The sequence below is a fragment of the Pteronotus mesoamericanus genome, unplaced genomic scaffold, assembly GCF_021234165.1.
Source record: "Pteronotus mesoamericanus isolate MK-2021 breed Mesoamerican mustached bat unplaced genomic scaffold, CSHL_Meso_final contig_78, whole genome shotgun sequence".
In the NCBI taxonomy this organism is placed as follows: Eukaryota; Metazoa; Chordata; class Mammalia; order Chiroptera; family Mormoopidae; genus Pteronotus; species Pteronotus mesoamericanus.
This window is the reverse complement of record NW_026555258.1, coordinates 28,575,236-28,597,871: the sequence shown is the minus strand read 5'-3', so window position 1 is coordinate 28,597,871 and position 22,636 is coordinate 28,575,236. Positions and strand designations below refer to the sequence as shown.

The following is a 22,636-nucleotide window of genomic DNA, read 5'->3' as shown; positions in this document are numbered from 1 at the left end:
CATGCCTTTGTACTATATTTAATTGTAAGTTAGTTTACTTTTGTACCCTGTATTTTAGAAGTAGTGATTATTGGTTTTGTCTACTCAACATGTTATTTCTTCTTGCCTTCAAATATGTATATTAATTATTGAAAATTGATGTCTTTAGTATTTAGATTGCCTGTGGGCCCAGATTCAGAAATTGAAAAAGGATCGCTGGCAGGAGCGGCACATCCTAAGACCTTATCTTGCCTTTGACAGCATCCTGTGTGAAGCACTTCAGCACAATTTGCCTCCTTTCACACCACCTCCTCACACTGAGGATTCAGTGTACCCAATGCCAAGGGTCATCTTCAGAATGTTTGATTACACAGATGATCCCGAGGTATGTGACCAACTAAAAGTTCCTGTCAAAGGGCCTGGGTTGCATCATACTTGTGGTTTAGTCTTGTTTGGATTATGCCTCTGATACATTTTAATTTTAAGTTGTTTATTATTTAAGAGAGTCAATGGCAATGAAATTAACAGTTTAATTGAGTGATATTACCTCATTATGCAAGAAATTATATTTAGCATGTGTATATAGATGAAGAGACAGCACAGTGTGCAATTTAAGGGAGTAAATTCAAGAGCCAGATTGTTTTGGATTTTAATCCTGGTTTAATTAGATCCTAGCTTTGTGATGGAGGGTCAGTTATTTACCTCTCTACCTTAGCTTCCTGATGGAATAATAATAGTGTCTCATAAAGTTATAAGAGGAATAAGTTATATGTTAATAAACAAAATGCACAGAACAAAATACATAATGAATGCTCATTAATTTTAGCTATTCTTGATGCTATTTTTCAAGAAAAATGCCCAATTTTAGAGAATATGCATCTTTCTAACCCTCACAGCTTGTCCTGTTCATATTATGTAATTATTTTTATTTTTTTAATTATATTTTATTGATTATACTATTATAGTTGTCCTGATTTTTCTCTCTTTGCCCCCTTCAAAAAGCACCCCCCCACCTTTGTTCATGTCCATGGGTCATGCATGTACATTCTTTGGCTACTCCATTTCCTATACTATAATTATTCTTTTTTAATTAAGTATTTTTATCTTAAAAACCCCAAAGATGATTATAAGCTGACTTTACAGTTTTAAAATCTCTATTCTTATTATGATGTCAAGTTGTTGGCAGCTGTTGTACTTTAATGATTAAGAAAATGTATAATTTTGATATTAACATTGTATTAACAAATAAAAGTTTACATTGTGCCCTGACCAGTGTTACTTACTTCGTCGGGCATTGTCTCGCAAAGTGAAAGGTCGCCAGTCAGTTCCCAGTCAGGGCACATACTTGGGTTGTGAGTTCCATCCCCAGTTGGGGTGAGTGGGAGAGATAACCAACCTATGTTTCTCACATCGGTGTTTCTCTCCCTCCTTTCCCCTCTTTCTAAAAATAAATAAAATCTTTTAAAAAATTTACATTGTAACTATGCTTTAATTATTTTATACCTCCACATGTTAGTAGCCAAGCAGCAGGCCCAGTGATTAGTGGATTTGTTCAGACTAGAAACTCACCTAAGTGCCATACCTGTTGCTTAGTGCAGCAATTTTCAACCGGTATACAAGAGTCACACTAGTATGTCTCCGAAATATTTTAATATGCAATACCTGAGTATTTAGCCAGGGGCACTGATCCCTTCCCTTGAACTGTCAAATTAAAAAATGACAACAGCCACCCAAAAATAGCCATCTGGTGTGAATGAATCTCTACTTATTTTTTTTGTCAAGTTGGCAAAAATATAATTATTTTTTGGTGTGCTGCAGAATTTTAATAATTAATTTGTGTGCCATGAGATGAAAAAGTTGAAAATCACTGCCTTAGTGCTTCCCAGTCAGTATCGATCAGAGTGGCTCATGCTCAGCTCCATTGGCATTTGGGGCTGTATAATTCCTTGTTGTGGGGAACTGCCCTGAGGATTGTGGGATGCATAGCGGCATCTCTGGCCTCTACTCTCTAATTGCCCGTAGCATTTAGAAGCTAAATGTCAGTTGTGCAGCCAAAAATGTCTCCAGCTATTGCCAGATGTCCTCTTATGGGCAAAACTGTCCCCAGCTGAGAACCATTGGCTCAAGAACCAGTATTACCATCTAAGGTCAAATTTGAGTTTACTTTCTCCTACCTTCTCTTTTCTGTTCTACTATAAATTGCTAATGATCAGTGAAATTTTGGTATATGTGTAATCTATCTCAGAGTAAAAAGTTGTCAGATGATTATGTATATGAAACTACCAGCTTGCAATCCACTTTGCCATATTACATATACAATAAAACACTTAGCCAGCATTATGTAATGGTTTAATTAGGTGTCTCTAATTGAAAATCTTAATTTACATAAGACTGTAAGACTCTTTGTGATTAGATTTTTGTTTGTGCAGGGAACTAGAATGAGACCTCAAAACTTATTTCATCTGTACTGTTTACACTTAATTGGTGCTGCCTCAATTATGTGCCCATCATCCTTTGCCAGAGAGCACAAAATACAAATTATCTCTTCCCCTTAAAATGAAGAGGATTTGGGATTTTTTGCTTTGATCTTTGGAAACAATATTTATTTAAAAAAATTAGAAATTATAGAGAAGATTGAAGTAAAAGTCACCATTAAGAGTCTATAATAGTAAATAAGTAAATAAAGATAAATTCTTTGAACCTGTTTACTATGCATATACTTTTTTAAAAAATTAAACAATAGGTAATGTTTTAACCTTTTTTAAACAACATAGTGTGGATATCTTACAATGCATACATATTTTTTTTGTTTCTATATTTGAATTTAAATTTTCCCTCCATGTTTATTATGGAAATAATCTATCATTATGGTTTAAAGAAGTAAAGCAAACTGTTTAGGGCTAATGATATACAAAAAGTGTTTTGTTTCTTAGAAGACTGAAGATGGCCTATGATAGTGTGGTGTCAGATGTATAGCAGGAGCGCTGCAGCTGACACTAATTCTGCCGTAGGTACAAATGAACACAATGACGAAGGTTGCTGAGAATACAGAGCTTCCACACTTTCAAACTTTCATCCCCAGCACCCATTACAGCATCGAACAAAATAAACTCTCAAATATTTGCTGATTAAATGAAAGAAAATCTTTTTTCTAGGTCTGTAGTACATACATTTGGTTTTCTTTCCAGGGCCCTGTAATGCCAGGGAGTCATTCAGTGGAAAGATTTGTAATAGAAGAGAATCTTCACTGCATCATTAAGTCCCACTGGAAGGAAAGAAAGACTTGGTAGGATTCTTTTCTTGTACCTTTTAGAGTGGAGAAAAAGTAGCAATTTTGATAATTTGATAAGAACAAAATGTATGTTAAGAGTGTAAGAAAATCTCACTTCCTGACATTCTGTCTTGCTGAGACCAATCTTCTTTTCTCAAAATAGTCACCCCGAAATAGTACTTCTCTGGGTGCTTTGTAGTAGTATTGTGCTTTATTACAAGGCACATGATGCCAGCTTTTTTGTGTGGATGTTTGTGATATGCTGTGGACAAAAATATTTTCCTTATTGGCCTTGGAAAGTTTGGTTTACATTTTAAGGTGGAAAGGAATATACCCTATTTCTTTTGAAAGTGGTCTACCCTATTAAAACTTTTTAAGTTAGTAAATTTAGTATGCTTCCTTAGTATTGTTATTAAACTCCTGATCTTGCAAAGAGTTTTGGATGCATTAAAGAGTTTCCTTGTGGTAGACAAAATAAGTTATGTTGTTGTGAAGTAACTGAAATCCAGAACATTTCACAAAAGGTTTCCTGTCCTTATATAGAAACACACCGCTTTTGAAATTACTTGTTTGATTGTTCATGTATCTTTTTATGCTTACTGACCTTAAATTATACTTTTTATAGTGCTGCACAGCTGGTGAGCTATCCAGGGAAGAACAAGATCCCCTTGAACTACCACATAGTTGAGGTATGCGTTCTATAGGGAGCTTGTTCCTAAGTTTCAGAATCTTTCTGTTGACTTAAATTGTAATCTACTCTTGGCTTATTTTTTTTTCTTGCTGCTTGTCAGGTACTGAAAGTTAACAGAGGAGCGAGGAAATTGCTGTCTGTTTTGGTGCTCTGTTAGCCATGTTAGTACAGAGAAAAGAGGAGGTTGAAACCATTAGCCAAATGGAATTTTGAGTTGCCTATAAATTATTTATATAGTATGTCTTCATTCATGGATAGTTATCATGGATAATGTAAGTTACCTCTAGCTCTGTCGATACATTGTCCACTTAACAGATATATAAGTGGCTTAAATACTTTAAAATATTGTATTACTTTAGGTAGATAATCTATTTTTAACTGTGTTTATCTGGCCCCTTAGTAGTAGTATATACCTGACCAGTATATTATTTCCCGTATCACATGGTAGGGTTAAGTGTGACTCTTTATTCTCAGAAACCAAAAGAGCCAGTTGTTTTAGAAGTAGGAAGAAGGAATAAGGCTTCTCACCCCATAGTAAGTCATACAGAAGGATGGTATTGGTAGTACATTTGAACACCTTGTGAGTTTTATTATCCCAAAAAAGTGTTTTCATTTGACACATGGGTCAAACAGTCAGTTACATATTTCTTTAAGTTAAAATACTCATGAGTGTTGTTAGGATGTATTATTTAAGGTTCACTTTTTTATTTATACTGCACTTGTGTGCTTTCTTAAAAGTACTGCATCTGTCTAGGTTTTACAAAATTTGTGAGTAAGCTTAGGCCTGGAATTTGACTCACCAACATGTCAGTTGAAGTGCAAAATGTAAGTCATATCTTTAAATGTGCAAAACGTGTAGGAAGTCACCAGAATGAAGTACAGGAGTGTAGGAGATGGGATTCAGAGGAAGAAATGCATATCAGGCTTTAGAATTGTAAGTAGGTGGTCCACCCATTATATAGGGAGGGAGGAAGCAAGTTTTTGAACAAGAGGCATGGCAAAGAAGGCCTAGACTATCAAAAAGGTGTGTGGGTACCGGTTTTAAGTAGCAGAGTGGAATGGCTTGATTCAGATCTTCCATTTGCATCCTCAGAGTCCCATAAGTGCTTTCACTACTTAACTGATGATAATGAAATTGATGGATCTGTGAGTGCCTCAGTAAATCAACTCCTGTACTTCAGAGCTGGAATTTCATTGCATGGTTCTCTGGGAATATCAAATAAACAATATTTGCATATTCTTATTTGATAAGAGTTCTAGGAAGAGATTTTTATTACAGTATTAAATTTTAGATCTTTATGTTTTAAAGAGCATAATTTTAAAGATTAAAAAGTAATTTTTCTTTCATTGTAAATGTCATGGAGTTAGAGTTTACATTTAGGATGTTGAGGCCTTTCTAATAGTAAACATGCGCAGACTGGGTTGAGTTCTGACTGCTGATTCTTTTGTAGGTGATCTTTGCAGAGCTGTTTCAACTTCCAGCACCACCTCACATTGAAGTGATGTACACAACACTTCTCATTGAACTGTGCAAACTTCAGCCTGGCTCTCTACCCCAAGTTGTATCCTTGCCTTTGTTTTTCAAAGTTACTCTTGTTGACCTAGCTTCAAAAGATTATTAAAATATTTCCACTTCTGGGTTTCCATCACTTCATGAAAACAGTTTGACGTTTCTTTAAAAGTTAAACATGTACCATAAAATCCAGCCACTCAACTCTTAGGTAATAAGAGAAATGGGAGCTCATGTCCCTATAAAGACTTAGGAATTAGTGTTCATAGAAACTTTATTTGTAATAACCCCAAACTGGAAAATATCCAAATATCCATCAGTGTGAGTGGATTAACAAATTTTATTATACCTATACAATGGAATACTACTCTGTAATAAAAAGGAACAAGTTTTTGATGCCAGCAGTAGCACAAATGAATTGCAAAATAGTTATGCTAAGTAAAAACACCAAATGAATAATTTATACTATATGATTCTATTTACACAAAATTCTAGAAAATGTGAAGTAATCTAGTGGCAGAAAACCATTGTTTGGGGACGTAGGCTGTGGGGGTAGGGAGAAGGGAGAATGGATTACAAAGTAGCATGGGAGATTTTGGAGGTGATATAAATGTTCGTTATCTTGATTTCATTGGTGTATACAAGTAAAATTTATCATACATTGATACCTCGAAGCTGTTTTTAAAAAGGTCAGTTACATTAAAAAATGTTAGTTATTAGTCATTTTATAGACTTCTAGGAAATGTTATTTATTTTTTTCTATCACAACTTATTTTTGAAGGAGGGTAGAGAATAGTTTTCCTTATCCTCGATTTTACAGCTTGCACAGGCAACTGAAATGCTGTACATGCGTTTGGACACAATGAATACCACTTGTGTAGACAGGTACAGTAATTGCCTTATTTCTATACTAGTTTTTAACCACTTCTACTCCATGTACCTTATAAAAGAATTTGGTTTGCCTTTTTAAGAATGTCCAAGTTGATTTTTCTTTCTTGTTTGTCCAAAATAATTTTTTCATATAAAAATAAAACTCATGGAAATGGGAAAAAAATTTTTTTAATAAAAAAATAAAGCTCATCCTTGTTGTAATGTCACAGTACACTTTCTGGTCTAATTTTCAGCATGAAACAATGCCTGTGCTGAGGATTTATTTCATTTCATTCATTGTTTACTTGTTTGGTGCTTTGGTGTAATTATACTTTTCCCACTGTAATTGGGTATGTTAGCTTTTAAAATAGGCTTTATGCTAACCTCTATGTAGAAGTCAAGGCTAATAGTGTATATTTATCATATATAAACACATACGTATTTTTGTTTGTTTAGACATTGTGTCTGCTAAAATAACTAGCTTCTATGTAATTCCAGCTTCAAGGCTGTTTATATCAAATACCATTTTGGAGTATTATCGCTGTTGGTAATTGCATGCCCACTGTCTTTTGGGTGAAATATGTGCACCACTTTTATTAACTGGTATTTATTTCTTCTGTCAGTTTCCCAAATCAGACCAGGACAGGTATTGAATATTTCTCCAATTTCCATGATTTTTTTTTATGTTCATTATTCAAATTCCATACCTGAAAATTATCAGCAAGGGCTATTATGTATCATTCACTTGTTATCTTGATTAATTTCAGTGATTGAAATTGTAGATACATGAGGGGTGCGCTTTAAGAAAGTGTCTTCTGATTTATTTTCCTAATCTAATTAGTGAAACTACCAGTTGTGCCGGGCATCCCAGTTAGGCCATTCATTCAACAAATATTTATTGGGCTCTTACAGATTTCACAGCATCATACAGTTTGCTACGGTGATCGTTCTCTTGTTAGAGAGATGAGATGTATTTTTAGGGAAAAGGGGGCTTCAGTGGTATATTTTGTTTGAAGGCTATGGTATGATGATAAACAATACTTTGGTTCTGCCATTTATAAAATGTTTTATCTGCAATTTAATCTTACTTTGCCTCTGTTTCACTGTCAATAGGAAAAATAATACATTCCTCAGAAGTTACTGAACTATATAAATACCTACACAGTTCCTGGCACACAACAGGCACTCACATCATATCTAGTATTCACTTACAAAGGATAGCACTGTTAGGCGTGAGATAGGGACCGTTACTGATGGGAGTAGAAGATGAGTCACAGGGTTTGCGTAGAAACAGATAAGTGGCAGGAGGTGCAGCTGTAGGTAGGGGTATATGCTGCTCGTTTACCTCTGTGAAAAAGGATTTTATTTGTCTGAAGGATTACATAAGTTCCTGGTACAAACTGTAACCATTTGTCTTCTTGTGTTCCTTCCTCCCACTTCTCTGTATAGGTTTATTAATTGGTTTTCGCATCATCTAAGTAACTTCCAGTTCCGTTGGAGCTGGGAAGATTGGTAAGAGCTACTATGTCCTAGCTTTCCTTCCTCTAGTCTACTATAATTTTTAAAATACTATTAATATTTAAATCTTACTAATATTTAAGTAACAGAAACAATCTTCGTGGTCTAAATATTTAGTTTATTTTTGATATTTATATATGCAAATGGAATAATTTAGGTAGAAGGAAATCTCATAGCTAAGCACAGGTTGGGTATAAGTACAGAGTCTGTTTAAGAACTTAATAAAACTGTTTCCTCATTAGGTCAGATTGTCTTACTCAAGATCCTGAAAGTCCCAAACCAAAGTTTGTAAGAGAAGTTCTAGAAAAATGTATGCGGTAAGTTCTTTGTGTTTTCTCTTTAGCTTAAGGTCTCCTAATTTCTGTGGAAGGATTTTTCTCCTCTCTGAATTTGTGCTGTATGTCCAGAATATAATTTTTAAAATCCTGACTGCCTTCCTTGTTAGTATTTAATCAAGATTTAGACTGAAAATATTTTAGGCAGCCATGACATCTGGATTCTTTGTGCATTAAGCCAGAAAACTTTTTTTTTCATCAAATAGAAATAATTTCACATTTCAGGAAAGTTGACAAAATAGTACAGAGAACTCAATCCTGATCTCCAGGTTCCCTCATTAACATTTTGCCACACATGTTCTGTTTTTCACTTCGTTCTTTCCCTTCTTTATGTACGCACTCATTTCACTGGTCTTTTGCTGAACCCTTCAGAACTGAGCTGCAGATGACATCATCTCACCGCCTTTAAGGGCCCATTGCGTATCTCCCCCAAACAAAGACGCTGTCTCCCCAGCTGGCATACGGCCCTCCAGATTGGGGGGTTGGCTCCGGTGCTGCAACGCCACCATGCGACCCACAGGTGCTGCTGAAAGGTCGTCCGCCACCCCAGCAGGCCTTTTTTCTTGTTCAGACCTACCTAGGAATGTGTGTAGCATTGAGCTGTCACGTCCTTCAGATTCCGCAGTCTTGAACGGTTCTTACTCTACTTTTCATGTCCTTATCAGCTTCAAAGGCCTTCCTTTCTTGAGTCCTGCTGTGTTCTCATGACCTCAAGTCCTGCATTATCGGTGCTCTTCTCAGTGCAGCACGTTGGGAGGCACGAGACTCCCACCGCTGGAGAGGTTAACCTTGACTACCTGGTCATGTCAGTGTCTGCCAGGCTTCTCCGAAATTCGCCATTTTCCCCTTTGTAATTGATTCCTTTGTAGGAGATATTCAGAGGTTACACCCATCCTGTTTTTCATTAAACCTCCCCTGACATCTCCTTTTACCTGCCACTGTTAGGATAATTTCCAAGTGATGTTTCTCTCTTTTTCTGTTATTCCTTCTTTTGTAAGTTGGCATTCTACTGTGAGGGTCTTAGAGATTGTGACTTTCTGGGTAAGTTGGATGTTAGCAAGGAATGGAACTGATGAACAATATTTTCTGAGGCTTTTATTTGTATTGTAGGTTGTCTTACCATCAGCGTATATTAGATATTGTTCCTCCTACCTTCTCAGCTCTATGCCCTGCAAACCCAACCTGCATTTACAAGTATGGAGATGAAAGTAGCAGTAAGTAACCAAACAAATCCCTCTGTCTTTAAAAAGTAACAATGCGTACATTCTCTGACATCAGTTATTTAAGGAGGAAAAAGTGAACTCTTGTTTGGGTTTATATTTTCTCTCTTTGAAAGGTGATCTGTACTAGCCACTATTGTTTATTTGCCTTGTCATTATTTTGAAGATTCATTGTGATCTACCTCGGTATTACTGACTTGTAATTCTTTTCTTTTAAATATTGGTTGTTATGTTATAGTCATGACATTATTTTAAATATACTGCTAAACATAACAAGATGAATTTATAGCCAGAATTTACTAAAATGGAAATGTATATTTGTCATGGTGACAGAGATTACCATCTGATACCAGTTCCGGTGTGGGAACACAGGTGTGCGTAGACTGTATTTTGACCAGTGAAGTTTACTGGACAAAACCAGAGTAAACCAGAGTAACTGTAATTTGATATTCTATTTTGTGCTTTACACTTAATGAAGATAAGGTATACCTTAGTGATCACTGGTGGAGAGTTAGGCATGGAGTTTTTCTAAGTTAGTCTTTTCAAATAGCACTAAACATGGCTCCTCCACAAGTCTTCTGTTTCATGCTGTGTAGGTTCTTTGTATTTTGAAATTTGCCCTTCTCTCTTGCCTTCTCATACCACACTCCTGGTTTTCCATTTATACCTCACACTTCATCTGTTGTCCTTGAAATAAATATAGTTGATCCCATTGCTAACTATATTTCCTATGGTATTATGTCACTTAACTCTTAAAGCAACTCTTGGGAAATAGTTATGTTTATTTTACCAGTTTTACAATGAGGAAATGGCTTCGAAGAGGCAAAGCCAGAGTGAGATGGCTTCCGAGCGGTAGAGCCCGGATTCAGATCCGGGTTTACTGGCTGAGCGGCTGCACTCTTAACCGCTGTGCTTTCCTGAGAGAGCAGAGCTTGATGTGGCACTTATGAGGGCTGATTTTTGAGTTTTGCCTCATATTAGCTCAGAATCATAAGTTACAGTCCTTCATATCAAGAAGCTCAGGGTCTGTTAAACATTGACCTTCCCTTTTTCCCATAGAAACAACTCAGCCTCACGTTTCAAGCCCTCCCAGCAGTTGTTCCTGCTTTGCTGTCTGTCAGTTCTCCCCACGTGAACCTCTGCTCCAGCCGGGCCCACTTCCCTCTTCCTTTTTTATCTTTTTTCCATCCTCCTGATTCTTGGTTTTGCCTTTGAGCCATTGTCCCAGGCTGGAAAGCCCTTTCTATCTGCAGTCCCTGTTCTCTGTCTAGGTCTAGCCCAACCTCCATGACAGTGCAGGTTTTTTAACCTTTGACAAGCCAGTTATGTGTTGTTCTCTGGCTACCTCATTTGTGAGTATCTTGGATCCCCAGCTAGAATTTAGACTCCTCGGTCGTAGGGATTTTTTTTTTCCCACTGATTTTCTCTCCCAGTTTCAAGGAAAAGCACAAAGTACATGTGACCTGGCATAATTGACTTTATTCATTGCAAGTGCTTAGTAACTGATGTTCTATGTCAGGATTGCTTTTTTAATTGTTCCCTTTGTCTCCCTTACATTAAAAGTAGATTGTTCTGGTGATGCCTTATAGTGTATGTTAGCACAAATTGTATACAGTAAGGATTCAACAGATATTAACTAGTAGCAAACACATGGAGTCACAGCACATGAGCTGTTGGCTTATGTTTGGACTCAAAGAACAAAGCAAAAAACAAAAAACTGCCTTATGTTGGGAGCCTTCACCTTGTTCAAACTCAGGAAATTGGCAAAAATGAATGCAAAATAACATCGATTCTCCTGTTTTCTGCTCACAAAACCTAGGAATTTGAGGATTACCCAAAGACAATGTAACTATATTCACATTTCCTTTCACTGTCCCTAAGGAAGATCAGCACCCCTTGTTCTGTGCATTTCAATTAGCTAAATGTTCTTAAGGAAGTATTAGAGAATTATGTCTTATTTTGGATGAAAAGCCATTGACTTATTAACATATAAGTCAATGAAACTTTTAACATAGAGTTATCTTGGTACAGATTAAATAGTGATCTTGGGATAGAGTATTCTATTTTGAAAGAAAAGGACTTTTTAAAGTCTGAGTTATTTAACTATTTGCAAGCAGTCGTAAAACCTTCCCTACCCTCCTCCCCATTCTGTGCTTAGATTCTCTTCCTGGACATTCAGTTGCCCTCTGTTTAGCTGTTGCCTTTAAAAGCAAAGCAACCAATGATGAAATCTTCGGCATTCTGAAAGATGTACCAAACCCGAACCAAGACGACGATGATGGTAAGAGAATGAAATATTTCCTTAGTGCAACTTTGTATGGACTGGGTTAGAGCATAAACATAACTCTGGCAACGTGAGCTCCTCTTAAATCTGATTGGATGCCCAGGGGGCAGTGTGTTCCTTTGGCCTGTTCAGCCTGTCAGCTGTTCCTAGAACAGCAGGTATTTTCTCTTTTACATAAAGAGATCCTAACATCCCTATGAAATAGCTTACATTAAGTATATAAAATAAATACAGAGTAAAATATACTGTTACAATTCAAAGATTTTTGAGCATGCCTGCTTTCACTTTAGAAAGGTTTGTGAACAGGAAGACTTAGTATATTATAAAGTTGGATGTTTTCTCCAAATGAAGCTATTACAATAATGTTTAACACTGATTGAGCGTGTACCATGTAATTCCAACAAAAATCCCTACGGTGGTTGGGGGCGGGCGGGGGGATGGCAAGAGTAGGAAAATTGGCAAAATAGTTTATAAGTTTACTTGATTCAATAAATGGGTAAGACAAGTGATGAGAGGGACTGGGATTTTGTTTTGAGTTTTTCTAAGACATTTATGATTTTAGAGAAAATGGAACTAAAAAGCTTAAGTCAAAATGATGGTATTAAATTTAAACATAGACATCTTAGGACATAGACTTAAGTGTTTAGGATTTACTGTATTTTTTTGTATTAATATCTTTATCTTGCCACCATGAGAGAGAGATGAACAGGACACCTATGTGGTATTTGTGAAAAGAAATTGAACGTGTAGAAAAATTAGAGAAACGCCCAAAAGAAACACGAAGAATTAAGATGCTTAGTTTTATTTTTGAGTACTTGAAATAAATGGTCTTTTATTGTCTGGTACTACTCAAAGATGTTATATGAATGTCTGACTTAGCATTTGGATGTGAGCGCGCCGTCTGCTCAGCATTCAAGGTGAGGGACCATGGACTTGCTATACCTACGTCTTCCTAACTATCTTACTGTGGAATGTTTTTCAGATGAAGGGTTCAGCTTCAACCCATTGAAAATAGAGGTCTTTGTGCAGACTCTGCTACACTTGGCAGCCAAGTCCTTCAGCCACTCCTTTAGTGCTCTTGCAAAGTAAGTGTAGCAGAGAATACATGTCCTTTCTTTAGGTTTTAGAACTTTGCTTAATACCAACAGTATAGTCATTTTTACCTGAAATCACTGAGTATGAAGATCTTAACAGTAGTATTAAGACAGAGCTTGACATAATGGGTTTTGGTTTGTGGTAGCTAAAATCCTGGTCTTGTGGCTTCTGTCAGTCTGCATGTGCAATGTGCATATGTACATGGAATGTGTATTTTTTCATATCGACCTGTCGAGGGAGTAGTGAAAAATTTGGGTCCATAGGATAGTTGTATATATAGTGAAGAAGCTCCCACCCTGTCTAGGCATCTTTCTAAAGGAAATTAAGAAGAAATGAGAGCTGACTATATTTTGGGGAGCCAGCCAAAGGTTGGCATCTAAAGACAAGGCTTTCTAACTCATCAGACAGTCCAAAAGCAGCAAGAACATACAGATATTCCTCCAGCCAAACAGAGAAGCTGGGCTCCTCACCCCATCTCAACTTCTGAGTGTCTAGAGTACCTGCAGGGTTTCCACAGAACGCGAGCCACACGGTATACCGCCTGTGTTTGAAGATGGTTTCTTAGCCCTCACCTATCCTTAGATACACAGTAAACTGCAGTCCTGGGCTAAGATTTTCTGACAAATTCCATACAAACGATGAATTCTTAATCATACCTCTTATATCCTTAATAGTTAACATTTGGTTATTTTGCATTTACATATGGCACTGGAAGTTGAGTAATACTAAAAAGGCTTTGAAACATTAAAATGATTAATGAATAAGTTTTTATATGGTATTTTTTCTTCCCATTATCAAAAGGTTTCATGAAGTCTTCAAAACCCTAGCTGAAAGTGATGAAGGAAAGTTACATGTTCTAAGAGTTATGTTTGAGGTCTGGAGGAACCATCCACAGGTAAAAACGATTTAACTAGGTATGTTGAGGCTCTGATTGTATAGGTGTAAAAATAAGGCTATTATTACAATTGTTTTAGTTTGTAAAACATGAAATTTACCTATAGAATGGCTTTAAAATCTGTATTTTTAATGCTGTGGAATGAAGAGCAAGTATCATTATTTAGTTTGGGAGTATAATAACACATTTTAAATAGTAAGAATATGTGTTGCTTGAAGATTCTACCAGTTTGTTAGGAAATAGTTATGTAATCCAATTTCTGCAAACACACCCCAGATTTCTCAGTCTCAACATACTGTTTTCATGCTATGTGTTATAAAGAGGCATTTAAATAAATTGCAGAATATACATAATACTTTTTATGATAAAACATTTATATTAAATTTTAGGATTCAATGGAAATTATATATTTTTGTAGATATATCAAACATTTTTTTAAAGCTTGTATTACCATTCAGAGTATTCTTGCTCAGCCTTTATTGGTGTTATAGTATTCTTACAGTAAATACAAGAGCCAAGCAGAGGGCACAGTGAGTCTTAAGGCCTAATGGTCACATTCATTGCTCCATAGCCACTGGAAATGAATCTCCCCGCCCTCTTATTTCACTTTCGTAGCAGCAGGACTATTACGGCCTGTGTACAGGTGTAATTTACCCTAGTTGTTCTCCCCTCATTTTAGATGATTGCTGTGCTAGTAGATAAGATGATTCGCACTCAGATTGTTGACTGTGCTGCAGTAGCGAATTGGATCTTCTCTTCAGAATTATCTCGTGACTTTACTAGGTAACATGAATTACATTACAAAGTTCATATTCTCTAAGGATTGGTTTTCATGTGGTGTCTATCTCATACATAAGCTCCAAATTTTTATCGAAACCAGATTGATATTAATACATACTAATGGTCCTGTCTGGTAGGATTGGACTTAACAAAGATAGCTGGACAGTGGAAAAAGTCGGTTAGGTTGCAGCATCTCTTAGGGACACATACATAAGTTGAATCAGGACTCAGCCAGTCAAGCGGAAATGCTGGTAAGGACCCAGACTGTGAGAAGAGAAGATCAGGCTGTGTGTCAGGGTCTTGGCTAGACAGTGGGACACGGAAAAGAATTTTAGCCCCACTGGGGACCTGGAAGGCACCCCAGGATCTGGGAGAAACCAAAGCCTCCGTAGATTAAGTACACGTCCTTGGAGAGGCCGGGGAAGCCTGGTGGGCACCCAGATGTCTGTGAAGGACAGAGGTCTCACCTCCATCATAGAAACCCAAGATTCAATGCAGGAGATGCATTCTAGACCTGTTGCCCTTGAAGGAAAGAGACCTTTCATTAGGCTTTGTTCTTATTCATGGAGTTGAGCCCCCAGTGCTTATAATTGATCAGCACTGGGACAGCAGGAGTTGACACAAAACAGGAAACAAAGGAAAATTACTTGCAAAGACGTAAAAATCCCTCACAACCTTTATCCTCTTCTTTGTGTCTGTTATTGGCAGAGGACACTGGTCTGAAATAAACTGAGTTCTTAGGGTGAAAGGGTGTGACCCAAGGTAATCATATTGTCTAAGTTGGCATTCACAAATGAAAGCAACGGATATTCTCAGATTTGCAAACTCTCAGGAAACTGGCCACCCAAGTGTGTTAACCATTATCCTGAGCAATTGACATTTGCAGCTCATTTACTCACAACACTGCTGCAGAGGGGGCTACGATATCCTCTGTATTTTACAAAGTAGAAAGGTGTTGCAGAGTGCTTCAGTAGCTTGCCCAAAGTCACACAACCGAGTACAGAGCCAGAATTCGAAGCCATGTGTTCTCAAATGCATGCATTGCTTGGGAGCTCCTTCTGTTCTTTAACACTGAGCTCAACTGCTCCTAACTCCACAAAGTCTTCTCTGAGCACCCCTTCCAGCGTTAAAGTGCCCTGCTCTTTTCTCCTGTCTGCTAACATTCTAAACTTTGAGTTTTACAGATTTACTGTCTTCCACTTAAACTTGTCCTCCAAGTAAAAATTTGTAGAAGGACATATCTTTTGTGCTATGTCTTGGGGTTAGGAGACCTACTTTATAGACAGAAAAGTAGTTTAAGAAGCCTCTTCAGAAAATAAACCACTTATGCAACAAACATTTTAAAGCCTGCAAGGTGATTCTGGTACTTTAGCAATTTGCTGATAAGGTAACTGACATGTAAATATGTATTTCATTTTTTAATGCCCAATTAGTTTATAGCTATTGTCTAAGTAATGAGTTTCTTAAATGTTCCTAGAGAATTGGTTGAGTGTATGCTAGTTAAATGTAAAATGAGCTTCAGACTAGGTTTCCATTTTGAGAAAATTCCAGTACTCAGATGTTTAGGAAGAACATGTAATTTTGTTCTTAATGTTTTTTCTGGTTTGCCATTTCAGTGCGTATGTACACATCCCTTCAATGTGTGTCTAGTAGACGATGGAAATACGAAAAATGACAAAAACCTATGTTGCCTTGAGGAAGCTCACCTGAGTCTAATGGGTAGAGATAGAGGCTTAAGTGTCAATGGAGCTGTAGGGCTGATTCTACCTAAAAAGTGGAAGGCTCTATTAGACCTTAAGAATGAGTAGCTTAGAAAAGTTGAGAGGTCTTATTTTCTATAAACATAGTTTAACATACAGTAACCAAATACCGTTTTTCTTTAAGATTGTTTGTTTGGGAAATTTTGCACTCCACAATTCGTAAGATGAACAAACACGTTTTGAAGATCCAGAAAGAGCTGGAAGAAGCTAAAGAAAAACTCGCAAGGCAACACAAACGGGTAAGTCTTGTTTCAGTTAATAGAAGGTCAAAAAGGGTATACCAGAAACTCTTGAGAATATTCAGAGTTCATTACCTTGATGGGAACTTATTTTTTCCTGAGGCCAAATTATGCAGAGCTGCTTGTAGAAGTGGAGGAAGAGGAAGAAGCATGGCGGGTGGGGCGGGTTGTTACTCTCTGTTCTGCATCATGAACCTGTTCAGGAAACCACAAACCTTACTTTTCTAAAGTTCACCATCTCTGGATCAGCTTCATGTTTGTCATTCCCAGATGGGAAGAGTAAAAGAGAACACTTGTATTTCTCCAAGTTTCTGCTCCAAGAGGGGAAGAGGGAGAAGACTGTTGATGTTTACCACTTCGCCTGAACTGTGAGAGGAGGGAGACAGTCATGCCCAGGTTTACAAACTACTCATATTAATGAGAAGTTTAGTACTTTGCCATTTGCGGGGGAAACAGTGAGCTGGCTACGTTCTGTGATTTAGCGTCATAGTCCTGGTTTTCTCCATGACGTATTTTGCAGTGTTACACACATTTACCAGAGTAGATGGTGAAAACAAGTTTAATGACTTATATGAACCTGTAGCAGGTTCAAGGGCTTCTATTCTCTATATACATACATGTATGTGTGTATATATGTAAACACACTCCCACAGACCTCAATTACTGCACGGTAAATGGTGTCATCCCCACTTGGTACATGTATAGAGGCTCAGAGAATGTTAAATAACTTGCCCAAGGTTACATGGCTTATAAGTGAGAGCGCTAGGATCTCACCCACATCTGTCAAACTCCAGAAACTTTCCCTCATGCCACACCGTCTCTATTGATATGTGGTGTCCAGTATGGTAACCACTAACCACATGTAACTTTAATTAAATATAATGTAAAATTTAATTCCTTAGTCACACTAACCACAGTTCAAGTGCTCAATAGTCATGTGTGTCCAGTGCTATTGTGATAGGAAGCACGGAATTGTGTAACATTATCCTCATTGCAGAATGGTGTTTTGGGCAGTGGTGCTCTAGAACTTTGCCTTAGTCTGGTGTTAGGAAGAGACAAACACGTATCTGGTTAGCCTGTAACTGTAATAAGGCAGATCCCATAACAGGTGGTGCGTTAGAGATAAAAGCGGGATTCTGTAAAAACAGTGAGGGGGTTCTGATCATTTTGTTTGAACAGTGGCCGTCATAAATAGGGCCTTACCAACAGAGTGTCATCTAGAAAGAAATGGGCTTTCTAGATTTGGCAGTGCCTGCCTTCTTCCTTGGTGTGTAACACACCTGGGGCCAGGTTCTGGCTGTGCCACCTGCTGGCTGTGTGACACTGGGAAAGTCATGTAACCTCTGGATCTATTCCCTTATCTGTAAAATCAGGACTTTTCTTCTGCCTTAAAAAACAAACAAAAGCAACCTGAACAAATGGTCTCAGTGCTTCAGGGTGAGCTAGAAGGGAACTGTTAAAGCCTGACAGGTCTGTGGAGCCCATGAGCGCCAGCAGTCTTAAACACTCTGCTGAGAATTACTACATGTGAGTTGTAGCCATTTCTAAATTACTACAAGGATGAGCAGCCTGTGGCTCTTGAGCTACACAAAGGCCTGCCCAGCTTTTCTGTGTGGCTCATTAGAGGATGAAAGATTAGCAAGCTGCCTCTCTGTTACTGCTCAAATGGTCAAATAGTGATTAATGATTGGGAAGCACCGAGTTTTTTCCACTGGTCATCTGTTTTGTTGAATAAATAGCAGTGTTATAAAAATACACTGTCCTCGTTGTTTGCAGGTCTATTTTTACAAACTCACCTACTCGCTAAAGTTTATTTGTACCTCAAAAATCAATACTCATGGTGCTTCCCTCGTCATTGGCAGACGTGTGCAAAGCAGTGGGAATTTCCAGTTGCCCAGTAGGCTTGTTCCTAGCGGAGATTGAACAAGGCACTCTCTGCCTTTGTAGCAATTCTGCTATTTAAAAAATTGTACTTTCCATTTATTTAGTGCTGCATTATTTGTGCTTTTTGTTTTCACATGTTGTACTTTTCTTGGGGATTTCACTGTTTAAAATGGCCCCCAAGCACAGGACTCAAACGCTGGCTAGTGTTCCTAAGCACAAGGCCATGGTGTGCCTGACTGGAAAAATCCATCTGTTAGATAACCTTCGTCCAGGCATGAGTTACAGTGCTCTTGGTTGTCACTTCCGTGTTCATGAGTCAACAGTGTACACCCAGGAAAATGGAAGAGGAAATTCACCAATCTGTACATGAGGTTCTCCATTGGGCACCACAGTAACATCTGTAGTGTGGGAGAAAGCTGTGGAGAAGTAGCTGCATTTATGGATTTACGAGATGATGACTGATTTTGTGTAGTGGACAGCATTCCTGTGGGCCAGAGAAATTCAGTCATATTACTGACGGTCGGGAAATGTGCAGTCCTCCTCAGCTAGTGCTTTAGTGTAAATAAATACTGTATTTAATTATTTGTGATATATATTAAGTAAGAGATCTTTCAAAAGCAGCACATATAAAGCAAGGTTATATATTGACCAGTTGATGAAAATGTGACAAGAGGCTCCCCAAGAACCTAATCCTGTATTTCCCCAAGGAACAGTGATTGAGTACTAAGCAAGCCATGGTTCACAGCTACTTCAGAAAATATCGCTGTGATGAATAGCAGGACTCAACTGCATCTTCCATGGAGCTGTTTTCATTTTGACTGGAGGGAAAAAATATGTAACACAAATAACCTCCCTGATTGGGCTGTCCTGTGCAAGGCATAACTCATTTCTGCTTTATAGCAAACCTCCTGCCATTACCCAAAAGTGTCACTAAATTTCTCTGGCCCTGTGACATTGGGGTGTGTGAGGCGGGGCGGGGCAGGGAGAGCTTTGCCTGTAGAATACAAGTCTTCAAATAATATTTGACCAAAGTAAAATATTTCCCCTTACTTGCTAGGATTTAATCCACTACAATTTTAAATGGCTCCTTCCTTTTGTTCCCTTGCATTCTGAAGAGAAGCGACGACGACGACAGAAGCAGTGACAGAAAAGATGGGGCTCTGGAGGAGCAAATAGAGAGGCTGCAGGAAAAAGTGGAATCTGCTCAGAGTGAACAAAAGAACCTCTTCCTTGTCATATTTCAGGTATGTTGGCTTGGGATATTGATATGTAAAAAGAAATAATACATTTAGTTTTAAAAATGTTATTTTTAGTCGTAAAAGTACTACATGCACATTTATAAAAGTTAAAAATAAAACTTACAAAAGAAATAGAAGCTCAGTACTTGGAGGGAACTACGTATACACCTCCAAAATCTGTGGTGTCTACTGAGCATTCGTTGCATGAGCATTTCTCCGTGCGTTAGTAACGGGGCATGATTATGTTAAATGCCTCTCTCGTTTAATTATTCCCAATTGTTGATCATTTAGATGACGGTTCTCCTTCCTGGTGATCATTTTTGTGCATAGATTCCTGTTATCATTTCTAATTATGTCCAGGCTAAGTAATCTGGACATTGAGGCCTTCACATAGTGCCAAAAAGGATGTACTAACTCACACTATCACTAGTATACCTTTCTAGACAGCATTTATTAAATTATGAAAGTTACACATCACAAAGAGTAGAACAAACAATACCTTTGAGGTCTTTTGGTCAAAAGTGTGATTGTTTCTGAAGAATGCACTAACACCTCTTTAACTTTATCCCCTTTCCAGCGGTTTATCATGATCTTGACCGAGCACTTAGTACGATGTGAGACGGACGGGACCAGCGTGTTAACTCCGTGGTATAAGAACTGTATAGAGAGGCTTCAGCAGATCTTCTTACAGGTTTGTGGGAAGCTTTGATGAGATAGTAAACATCACTATTCTTGGCCACAAAGATATTCCATTTTTTGAAATCATCCAGTTTGTCAGGAGGTTATGTAATATCCATAACAACCCTTTAGTTCCTGTACATTTGCTGCTACTGTTTCCTCATCAGAATATTTAGGCTTAAATTGGTACTATATTACTCAGACTTCTAGCTGCCATTGTCTTTGCTAGAAAGGCTAGCTGTAATACAAAATGTAGAGAAAAATGCTCAGAGAACTGTAATTACACTAATGATAAAATGTGACAATGTAATGATAAACAGTGCCCACAGAAGCAGTTACATTAAAGATTGGTAGGAGAGGGAAACAGATTCTTTGTATCTTTAGAAAATGACAGCCCAAATTCTCATTTATTCTAAAAAAGTTATTGCATTAGAAGTCATAAAAGGAAAAAGGTTCTTTAAGCCTCCAAATAAAACTACTCTCTAGATTTAGTTATCGCCAATTAAAACAGGCCCTAGACCTTTAGGGAGCTCTGAATATATTCAAGGTGCACATAGAAGAGATTATTTCATTTTCTGACACTTTTTGCACATAAGCTCAGTAAGTCACTGATTTCCAGTCAGGCAGATGAGCTACTTTTAAAAGATGAAAAAATGTGACATTTGGGTTTCTTATTTTGTGGACTGTTTAATAGATGACTGGCTAATAGTGTTAATTTTTCTTTTTCCTTTGCAAAGAGATTATTTTAATGCTCTAACCAAAAAAAAAATGGTGATTCCAAAATTTCTTACATTTACGGATGTTTAACTGTAACAGTAGCAATTGTGCTATTCCTATTTGTAACATATACCATTTTCCCTTTAAAAAAAAAAAAAAAGTCTTCCTAGGTCAGTCACTGTCTGGGCTATTTTTAGAAGTCATACTTGTGCCCCAGCTGGTGTGGCTCAGTGGATTGAGCGCCGGCCTGTGAACCAAAGGATCACTGGTTTGATTCCCAGTGTAGGGCACATGCCTGGGTTGCAGGCCAGGTCCCCAGTGGGGGCATTCAAGCTGCAACCACACATTGGTATCTCTCCCTCCCTCTAAAAATAAATAAAATCTTTTTTAAAAAAGTCATACTTGTGACCCAGCATTAACCTAGCCTACAATAGTGGTACCAGCAGGCACCACCTTGAAGTGTGAATTGCATAGGCAGAACTGGATTTTTTTTTTAAGTTATCGAACATCCTTTCCCTCACTTCCCTAAATTTTCTTAATTTTGGGGCTTTTCAGGAGCCTGTTATTCATAAACACTCTCTTCCCTACAACCCGTTCCCATCACCACACAACATGGGTGAGCTACTAAGGGGAGTGTTCTGCAAGATTGCTTATGTGTTGTTCTTTTTCTTGACTTGAAACCCCCCTCCCCCGTTTGTATCCACAGCATCACCAAATCATCCAGCAGTATATGGTGACCCTGGAGAACCTGCTCTTCACTGCTGAGTTAGACCCTCATATCTTGGCTGTGTTCCAGCAGTTCTGTGCCCTGCAGGCTTAAGGGTGATATTTTCTCCTCATGTCAAGATTTTTTAAAATCTCAATTGTCTTATTTTTGATGGTTTGAATGCTTGCTTTCTTGTAGCATCCTTTCATTTTCTAAAGGAAACAGGAGGAGGACGACAGTGAAGGATATGGCATTGATTATCTGTAATTGCCCCTAAAAAGCAAATACTCTTAATGACAATGTGACAATAACCACAGGATGTATTATATACATGACGTACAACTTTTCCGATTGACATTTTTTTCTCCTAAGGCACAAAAGATAACTGATTGGAGGTATGTGAACACTAGAGGTCCAGCTAACAAAGTAGTATACAGAACCGATGGGTTTATTACCAAGTAGCATAGCTTTTCACGGCTTGTGGATAACCTAATGTGGCTAAAATAAAACTAAAAATATGTTTTTTAAACTTTGGTCTTTTCATGTTTTATCATCTCAGTCTACTTTAAAACTAGTGATTTCTTAAGGTATATGTCATTTGAAATTTTCCTTTCAAAATAATTTTCTTAAGTATTTTAAGATACCAGTGGTTATTATTTAAAAAAAAAAAAAGTGTTAGAGTAGCAGTTCCCACGTTTATCTGAACACTAAAGAAAAGTAACTGTATAAGATTCCCAGGTGATCTATGTTATTTTTTAAACTAAACTACAATCTCTGGGGGTAGAATATACATCTGTTCTTAAGGCTCCCCAAGTGATTACAATGTGCCCAGAGGTTTGGGAACCATTACCTTAACGGCCTTGCTCTTTTCCTCTAGAAGTACTAGACTGGCTAAAGCTATACTTGGAATTAGATTTAGGTGTGGATTTTGTTTCTATGGAACCTGGTCCAAGTAATACTAATTCT

The 22,636-nt window shown here is 37.6% G+C and overlaps 1 protein-coding gene across 1 annotated transcript in view; it reads left to right on the top strand.

Annotated features, from left to right (window-relative positions):
* The window catches only part of NCBP1 (nuclear cap binding protein subunit 1), a 34,926-nt gene extending 12,774 nt beyond the window's left edge, over positions 1-22,152 (top strand). The window contains exons 8-23 of the mRNA XM_054584629.1: positions 149-364; positions 3,168-3,265; positions 3,876-3,939; positions 5,393-5,503; positions 6,272-6,336; positions 7,771-7,833; positions 8,082-8,156; positions 9,285-9,388; positions 11,553-11,675; positions 12,661-12,763; positions 13,575-13,668; positions 14,348-14,451; positions 16,333-16,447; positions 19,447-19,575; positions 20,147-20,260; positions 21,671-22,152. Coding sequence (XP_054440604.1) covers positions 149-364; positions 3,168-3,265; positions 3,876-3,939; positions 5,393-5,503; positions 6,272-6,336; positions 7,771-7,833; positions 8,082-8,156; positions 9,285-9,388; positions 11,553-11,675; positions 12,661-12,763; positions 13,575-13,668; positions 14,348-14,451; positions 16,333-16,447; positions 19,447-19,575; positions 20,147-20,260; positions 21,671-21,784 — 1,692 coding nt within the window. The 3' untranslated portion in view covers positions 21,785-22,152. The remainder of the gene's footprint in view (positions 1-148; positions 365-3,167; positions 3,266-3,875; positions 3,940-5,392; positions 5,504-6,271; positions 6,337-7,770; positions 7,834-8,081; positions 8,157-9,284; positions 9,389-11,552; positions 11,676-12,660; positions 12,764-13,574; positions 13,669-14,347; positions 14,452-16,332; positions 16,448-19,446; positions 19,576-20,146; positions 20,261-21,670) is intronic.
* The last annotated feature ends 484 nt before the right edge of the window (positions 22,153-22,636 follow it).